We start from the raw sequence: 9,382 nt of genomic DNA on the forward strand, positions 1-9,382 counted from the left end.
TTGCTGTATATTATGCTATATATGTAAACACAGGCAGCTTGCATTTTCTCCGCTTGTTCATGTCTACATGTTAAGTTGGTTAAATTGCTTTAGCTTTTGGCAATTTTTTATCGCCTGTGCGTTTTCTCTTTGCTGTTGCTTGTGTAAGTATATATGCGAACATATGTTTGCTGTTTCTTGCGGCACTCTAAACTTACCGGCCCCAGATACTCACGAAGTTTGCCTTTGCTGTCTTGCGGAAGAGCATCACAATGTGAGAAATGTCAAGCCTGCATGAATCTGAGAGAGAGAGAGAGAGAGAGACATATGGGCTAAGGACCCACCCTCCAAATCCTCTAAGGGCAAGAAGAGTCCAAGACGGTGGAAAAACACCCTTCTTCCCCTAGCCCCCCTACATCTGCACAATCCGATTCTGCATCTGCACCTTTAACGTTAACAGACTTCGGTTCGCTCACTTATCTCGGACACAGTATCCGTTCGGGGGTTAGTGGTGCTCCGGGGTCGTCTGCCGGAGGCACCCCTACCTCAGGCTTAGGCTCAGGGACGGGTTCTGCCTCCGGGGTTGTGCCTAATCCGAGCTTCGGTTCCGGTGATGGCCTCTCTGTCGGTGCAGTTGTGTCGAGCCTTGGCTCTGGTACAGTCCAGCTCACTGGAGCTGATCCTTCGGGTCTCGTACCGTAGGCAACTGGCACCCAAGCTGTGGGTACTCGAGTGCTGGCGTTGCCGGTTACCTCAGTGCCTTCCCGTTTTCCAGGGAATCCTGTTACGGCAGGCACTTCCCTGGGTCCTCAGCGACTAGGTTCGGCCTCGAGCCTAGGGTTGGTCGAGCCAGGCACCTCGGCTCTTTTTGATCCGTTGTCCTTGTCTGTGGATCCTGCTTCCGTGACTTTGGAGGTGACTCTTGACATCGAGAGCTCACTCCTGGAGGAGCGGGAGGAGGAAGCCATGGAGGAGGATGGGGGTTGGGAACAGTCGGGGGAAGGTAGCTTCTCACTTGGCCCATGCCTGCGGCAGGTACGTGATCGTATTGCTACTGTTTTGCCGCAGGTGATCATCCCTTTGGACGATCCCGACCCTGTGGAGTTTCACCTCCCGGGGGGGGCCTTTGCTCAGTGTCGGGTCGCCGAGACCCATTTGCACATTTTGCCTACGCTCCTTAGCGAGGTTATCAATCCTCTCTTATCAGGTAGTCGGTCATGGTTTGATCTCCCGGAGCTCAACCGACGCTACTTGATGGGAGAGGAGGCTCTGTTTGACCCCCCGGTGGTTGACGAGTGCATTTATGCCTCGGTCGCCCGGGGGTGTCATCTGGCCACAGTCAGGCGTCAGCTTGGCAGGGTCGGCGCTTGCCTCCTTTTACCTCAAATAACCAGATGTTGAAGTCGGTATATCGCTCGTTTGAAGAGCAATACCGCAATGCCGTGCAACAGCTTAAGGTTACCGTCCACTCAGCTGACCTCTCTGCCCTGCAGAGCAAGCTGGTGGACCAGGGGGGGCATGGACGATGCCATGCCATCGTCCACGTTAGCGAGGCAGCTTACAGAGGTGCACTCACATTTGGCACGCGACGCCATACAGTCGTGCGCAAGCCAGATGATGAGTGCAGTCTTGGGCCTCTGTAGGCTATGGCTGTCGGTCGCCAGGTATTCTCCGGCTACACAGCAGGCTCTACTCTCTCTGCCCTTCAGGATGGGTCCGACCCTATTCCCGGGGGCTTTGACAGTAGTCAGGGAGGCCGCAGAGGCGGTTAGCCAGTTTGAGGACTCCACCCTCACCTCTCAGCAGCCTTTTCAGAGGAAGGGGAAGTCGGCCCCGGCTTCCCAGTAAAAGTAATTCCTCCGGAGCCCCTATCGGCGGCCGACTAACTCTATTCCTTCGGGAGCGGGAGAGAGTCACGTCAAATTCCTGGGTCCTGTCCACGCTCAGGGATGGCTGACTTCTCAAGAGGTGGATATACTCCGTGCCAAAGTCCAGTCAGGTGGTTCCGATGGGCCAGGAAAATCTGGGGTTTTTTACTCCACTTATTTTTTTTTTTGTAAAGTATTTTTATTCACTTTACTTGGTTACATTTGAACAAGATATGTGGGTAGAGTAGAATGGTACAGGTTGCATAATAGAAAGCAGACAATGTATAACATATGGTACTGGGAATATAGATTTACAATTGAGATGCTAGCTAATATTACAGAGAATTAAAAGACTAAAAAATAAATTACAGGACTGCATCTAGGACATTCCATTTTCTGTAAAAAATGTTTCATATTATCGTTTTTCTTCTCGATAAATTTCTCTGTCTCGTAGACATCTTTTAATAATGTTCTGTTGATGGTGAAACTTAGGTTTGTGTCCTTTTATATTCATTACGAAAATGTGGCGCTTTGCCAATAATATCATGTGGTTGAGTAAGTGGTTACTACTGCAACAAAGTAGAATATCATGGTTTGACATTTCATACGTTTTACCAAGGACTTGAGTTATAAAATTGTTAAATTCTGACCAGAACATTTTGAAGGTTACACAGCCAACCGCCGTCATTCATTGCCTGTTACCCGACGTCCCTATCGGCGGCCGACTAACTCTATTCCTTCGGGAGCGGGAGAGAGTCACGTCAAATTCCTGGGTCCTGTCCACGCTCAGGGATGGCCGACTTCTCAGGAGGTGGATATACTCCGTGCCGAGGTCCAGTCAGGTGGTTCTGACGGGCCAGGAAAATCTGGGTTTTTTTACTCCACTTATTTCCAGGTTACCAAGAAGGACGGCGGGTTCAGACCCATTCTAAATCTAAAGGGTCTGAACGACATGATTGAGGTGCCATCTTACAAGATTGAGACACTGCGCTCAGTGATTTTGTCTGTAGAGGCAGGGGATTGGCTCATGTCAATCGACCTCAAAGACGCATACCTCCATGTCACAATGGACCCCGAGTTCAGGAAATACAACCGGTTTTCCTTCGACGGGAAGTGCTATCAGTTTTGTGTGCTACCCTTCGGCATCTCCACGGCGCCAAGGGTGTTCACAAAACTCATGCTGGTGCCAGCTCAAGTTGCCAGGGCACAGGGCAACTTTTTGTTACCTGTACCTGGACGACTGGGTTCTCAGAGCACTCACCACCCACTCGCGTTGGGATTCCACACAGACAGTGATGGATACTCTCACCAAATTGGGTTGGATTGCGACCCAGAATCTGGTTTTCTTGGGAGCGAGATTCGAGACACAGCAGGGATTAGTCTATCTGTCTCGGGACCGCATTGCCAGGAACTTACCATTCTTCATAAGGATAGGGTAAGCATTCGCTTACCTGACTCCTACTGCCCTAAGATCGCGAGCACGTTTCATGTAACAGCGCCTATCGATCTTCCCGCCTTTACGCTTCCTGCTTCATCTCGTAACACGAAACGCCGAGTGCACGTGTTAGACATACGCAAGACACTAAAAGCGTATAAAAAGAGAACGGCAGCTATTCTGCTGCTACATCGGGGGCAAGGCTGGTCATCCGGCTACTACACAAACCTTATCGAGATGGATTGTGTCAGCAATTTGTATGGCTTACTTACATAAAGGCCTATCTCCCCCCCCGAGGGGTTGAAGGCTCATTCGGTTCGAGCAGTAGCCACCTCCAAAGCGTATGCTGCCGCTCTGCCCATTGAGGAGATCTGGTCCGCGGCTATATGGAGCCGACCGATCACGTTCATCCGTCATTACCAGTTGGACAAACACTTGCGTGAACTTGCTCGATTTGGCCAGACGGTTCTCCGCAGTAGACAGAGTAGCACCTCTCAAGCTAATTGAGCTTTCCAGATGATGTACTCTGTTTTACACTTGGTGTTGGGTTTATTCCTTCCCCCTTTCTATCGGTGACGGTATCTGGTGGTGTTTTTATTCCCGTTCTACTTTGGTATATCGGTGCCTTACTTTTACTCTCCATTTTCCCACGCTTGGCTAGCTGTGTGCTATGGACAGTAGTTTGTTTTGGCGAGTTCCCCGTATTTACACACCTCCAACCTTTAGGTTGGGTGTTGGGGTTTATTACTCGGGGTGTGACATCGGCATATAGGCTTTAACAATCCGGGTCCTCACCCTAGCCACGCACCCCTGCCTTGATTGATATCAGCGGTCAGGTGACAAGGTAAGTGTAATTTTCTATTTCCATGCGGTTGTAGATTGTTACTTCGATTGGATCACTTTGTCAGACAGAATACCACTCCCAGTCTTTGGGAGTCTGTGTTATGCTTATATGTACCCGAAGGAGGACTTCTTCTGAAAAAGAATTATACAAACCTGTAGAGGTTATGAATTCTTTGAAGAAAGTCCTCCTTGGGGTACGGCCACCCGCCTCCCCTCATTCTGTCTGACCCATTCAACATGAAAAGTGAGGTGCGAGGTTGATGGCTAGAGTTACCTGCTCTTGCCTGTAGGGGGCCCTGAGGGGACCTGTAGGGGTGGTCTCACCAGACAAAAATGTGTTTTTTGTTTTGTAAATATTTTTATTAAAATATAGTTACAACTGTTGTAGGTTTTAAAATGGACATTTTAATGCTTATATGTAACCCAAGGAGGACTTTCTTCAAAGAATTCATAACCTCTACAGGTTTGTATAAATATGCTAGTGTGTCAGCTTGGTGGTCTGGTCTGACTTCATACACGTCATACATATATATGACATACATTTAGTCATATACACATCCCCAATCGAGCATTATGCTTTTTTGACAAAAAATAAAAACATCCTATCATGCAAGTATGATATCCACAAACACTCACACAACCCACTCATCCACTCAGCTGTAATTTTGGTAAAAAGTGTATGATATTTAGATTGTTTTAAACTACTATTTCAGTGGTCTGGCCTGAAGCGTGAGTTACCTGCCAATGTCCACCTGCTGACCCTGGAGCAGTACGCAGGATCGGGCCCCGCCCCCTCCCCCATGCAGCCGTACCTGCTGAGGCTGGAGCACTTCTACGAGAAGGAGGAAGATGCAGCCCTCTCTGCCCCAGTTACAGTGTCACTGAAGGTTACCCGGCTGTCTGCTTGTACTTGATTTCATTGTCTTCTTGTGTTTATGGAGGTCTAAATGTGTGAACAGTGCACACTCTGCTTTGCAGATGTAGGTAGTACACAGATCAGCTGTTAACACCAGCCTCCACAACCTCAAAACATTCAGTACTTATTTCATCGCTTTCACAAAGTTGTAGACAATGATACGAAATCTGTGTTTAGGATTTAAAGAAACAGAAGACAACTGGACAATTCGGACATTTAATTAATAACTGAAATCAATGTACTGTACATGTCACAGGACTGGTTAATGAAACGATACAGAACATCTAACAACTGATAATTACATTGTACTAATATTGACCTCTGTTGAACATTGCATATTATGTTGCTGGTTATAGAAAAGTAGAAGCAAGAAGAAAGTTGTTTGGTTCGTTGATCAAATGCCACAGAACCACTGGCGATGGTTCGGGATAGTGCAACATTTTTGTGTCTATAGAGCCAGTATGTTTACAGGTTGACCTGTCAGTTTTCTGCTGTTCTCCAACTAAAAACCCATCTATAATCATGCCATGTAACCCTTTATCTAAAACCCTAACCCTGACAGTAACTTAACATGTTGTCCATAGAAAGGTAATCCCACAAAAGAAGAGTGTCTACATAAGACATAACAGGAAGAGGCACTGTGCACCAAGTACAGTTATGATTAAGTTTTTAGAGGATAATAGAACTCTTCTTTCAGTCACTGAATTCAGATCTCTGGTTGTAGCAAAACAAATATTTCTATTCTTTTTCATCTTTTATGTGTTTACATGAAAATATTTGTGGAATCAGCCAGTATTTCTGGCAGAGGTCAATGGGGTGTGACAGTCCATCTACTCTGTTTCCAGGATCTATTTGTGCCCTTTGATATCGAGGCTGTGACGGAGCTGACGCTGGGGTCGAACCTGCCACTCAGCCAGCTGAACCGCCTCCAGTGGAAAACAACAGACAGTGGACACACAGGTAACGCTCAGTCTTGTGTTTATCAGCCTCTTCACACATGACAGCCGCTTGTGTTTTTCAACCTCTTTATATGCACTTTTTTACTTTGTTTGCCTTTTAAGAGCATTCATTTGTCAGCTTTTTCTATTTGTCTGTCAGGGCGGTGGGGTAGCCTAGTGGTTAAAGTGTTTGCCATCACGGGCAGACACGGCTCATTTCCCCAATTGGGCACAATGTGTGAAGCCCATTACTTGTGTCCCCCATCTTGATAGTGCTGGAAAATTGCTAAAACTGCGGCATAAAACTAAACTCACATACTCTGTTTGTCTGTCACCATGTGTGTTTGTAAGCCTCATGTGTTTGTTTGATCTTCATGTTTGATCTTCATGTTTGATCGTCAGCCTCTGTTGCTATTTCATTTGGCTGTAATAAGATTATGAACATTTTTTCACTCAAAAGAAATGTTGCTCATTGAATGAATAACATGGTGTGTTATGTTTTCAGATACCACCTTGAGGTTTAAGCCTGTGTCCCTGTCGGAAGCTGCTCCCCTAGACATAACGCTGAACCCCATGGAGATCCGGACGTTCCAGGTGAAACTCACACAGCACTGACCCCGGGGGACACCTGCTGGTCACAGACAGAGAAGTTACACCTGATCCTTATAATACAATATCATGCTAATGAATGTTTCTTTGTAATTTGAGTTGGTGTAATCATCAAATATTTTGTCCTCCGTTTGGGCTACCCAAGTGGATGTTTGTTAACTAAACTGGTGTGAACATTCACAATACTAGTCAAGTATTTGTGCACAGTCGTTACCTGACTAACGGTCTAACACGTGGCGTGTATGTGTGTGTCTGTGAGTACAGGCTTGTATGTGTGTGAGTACAGGCTTGTATGTGAGAGTACAGGCTTGTATGTGTGAGTAAAGGCTTGTATGTGTGTGAGTACAGGCTTGTATGTGAGAGTACAGGCTTGTATGTGAGTGAGTACAGTCTTGTATGTGATAGTACAGGCTTGTATGTGAGAGTACAGGCTTGTATGTGAGAGTACAGGCTTGTATGTGTGAGTACAGGCTTGTATGTGTGAGTACAGGCTTGTATGTGTGAGTACAGGCTTGTATGTGAGAGTACAGGCTTGTATGTGAGAGTACAGGCTTGTATGTGTGAGTACAGGCTTGTATGTGTGAGTACAGGCTTGTATGTGAGAGTACAGGCTTGTATGTGATAGTACAGGCTTGTATGTGAGTGAGTACAGGCTTGTATGTGAGAGTACAGGCTTGTATGTGTGTGAGTACATTCTTGTATGTGTGAGTACAGGCTTGTATGTGAGAGTACAGTCTTGTATGTGTGTGTGTAAAGGCTTGTGTGTGTGAGTACAGGATTGTGTGTGTGAGTATAGGCTTGTATGTGAGAGTACAGGTTTATATGTGTGTGAGTAGTCTTGTATGTGTGAGTACAGTCTTGTATGTGTGTGTAAAGGCTTGCGTGTGTGAGTACAGGGTTGTGTGTTTGAGTACAGGCTTGTGTGTGTTTAAAGGCTTTTGTGTGTGTGTGTAAAGGCTTGTATGTGTGTGAGTACAGGCTTGTATGTGAGAGTACAGGCTTGTATTTGAGTGAGTACAGTCTTGTATGTGATAGTACAGGCTTGTATGTGAGAGTACAAGCTTGTATATGTGAGTACAGGCTTGTATGTGTGAGTACAGTCTTGTATGTTTGTGTAAAGGCTTGCGTGTGTGAGTACAGGGTTGTGTGTGTGAGTACAGGCTTGTGTGTGTTTAAAGGCTTTTGTGTGTGTGTGTGTAAAGGCTTGTATGTGTGAGTACAGGCTTGTATGTGTGAGTACATTCTTGTATGTGTGTGTTTACAGGTTGTTATGTGTATGTTCAGGCGTGTGTGTACAGACTTGTATGTGTGTGGACAGTCTGTCATGTTAACTGACAGCCTGGTATCTATGTAAATGACTAGCTTGTTTGGGGGGAAAGAGGATTAACAGATTGTGACTTAGTCATTCCACATACTTAACTGTCCTGATTTTTACAGTTTAATAGTCTAAATTTACACCTATGGTCACATCTCTTCTCTTGATTGAGCAATGTCACTATCAGGTAAATCTGGAGGATATACCACAAGGTACATGCCAGTTCAAAACCAGGTTTTTCTGTATGCTGATATCTTCCTGCAACATTGTATCACGGATGTTGTCATGATATCTTCCTGCAGCATTGTATCATGGATGTTGTCATGATATCTTCCTGTAACATTGTATCACGGATGTTGTCATGATATCTTCCTGCAACATTGTATCATGGTTGTTGTCATGATATCTTCCTGCAACATTGTATCACAGATGTTGTCATGATATCTATCTTCCTGCAGCATTGTATCACGGATGTTGTCATGATATCTTCCTGCAACATTGTATCACGAATGTTGTCATGATATCTTCCTGCAGCATTGTATCACGGATGTTGTCATGATATCTTCCTGCAGCATTGTATCACGAATGTTGTCATGATATCTTCCTGCAGCATTGTATCACGGATGTTGTCATGATATCTTCCTGCAGCATTGTATCACGGATGTTGTCATGATATCTTCCTGCAACATTGTATCATGGTTGTTGTCATGATATCTTCCTGCAACATTGTATCACGGATGTTGTCATGATATCTTCCTGCAGCATTGTATCACGGATGTTGTCATGATATCTTCCTGCAACATTGTATCATGGTTGTTGTCATGATATCTTCCTGCAACATCGTGTCATGGATGTTGTGATGATATCTTCCTGCTACATCGTGTCATGGTTGTTGTCATGATCTACTGAGATGAACGTTTCTTCTACCTCGGTGTTAAATGATATGATGTAAATGTTGTCAATGTCCTTGAGATAATACAACAAGCACTAACACAGGTTCAGGGATTGCTCTAGCAGGTGTATGTTAACTCAACTTTTGATCAGTATAACATTAATTTCAAAAAGCCAAAAAATGTTTATTGTGCTTCAGTAGACATGTCACAGTCTTCATGGTTCAGTGAGTTCAAATGATGCCAATAAAATGTATATTTCATTTCTAGTTCTGTTTTTTTCTGGAATCTATACTGTTATCAAAGTTGATGAAAATCTGAACTATTGTTAGGTTGGAGGTCTGAACTATTTTCAGGTTAATAGAGATCTGAACTATCGTCAGGTTGATGAGATCTGAACTGTTGTCAGCTTCATGGAGATCTGAACTATCTTCAGATTTATTGATCTGAACTATTGTCAGATTTATGAAGATCTGAACTATTGTCAGGTTGATGGAGACCTGAACTACTGTCAGGTTAATAGAGATCTGAACTATCATCAGGTTGATGGAGATCTGAACTGTTGTCAGGTTGATGGAGGTGTGAACTA

General features: G+C 45.0%; 1 protein-coding gene across 5 annotated transcripts in view; it reads left to right on the forward strand.

Moving 5' to 3' along the window:
• LOC124291560 (lysosomal alpha-mannosidase-like) overlaps positions 1–9,056 on the forward strand; it is a 56,761-nt gene extending 47,705 nt beyond the window's left edge. For 4 of the 5 annotated variants that reach the window (XM_046728576.1, XM_046728574.1, XM_046728575.1 and 1 more), the window contains 4 exons: positions 4,839–5,012; positions 5,887–6,001; positions 6,485–7,404; positions 7,567–9,056. In XM_046728576.1, coding sequence (XP_046584532.1) covers positions 4,839–5,012; positions 5,887–6,001; positions 6,485–6,594 — 399 coding nt within the window. In that variant the 3' untranslated portion in view covers positions 6,595–7,404; positions 7,567–9,056. The remainder of the gene's footprint in view (positions 1–4,838; positions 5,013–5,886; positions 6,002–6,484; positions 7,405–7,566) is intronic. The other variant, XM_046728577.1, reaches the window with a different exon arrangement.
• The last annotated feature ends 326 nt before the right edge of the window (positions 9,057–9,382 follow it).

Source organism: Haliotis rubra, unplaced genomic scaffold (genome assembly GCF_003918875.1).
Source record: "Haliotis rubra isolate DU_JTF1 unplaced genomic scaffold, ASM391887v1 Scf496, whole genome shotgun sequence".
Taxonomy (NCBI): Eukaryota; Metazoa; Mollusca; class Gastropoda; order Lepetellida; family Haliotidae; genus Haliotis; species Haliotis rubra.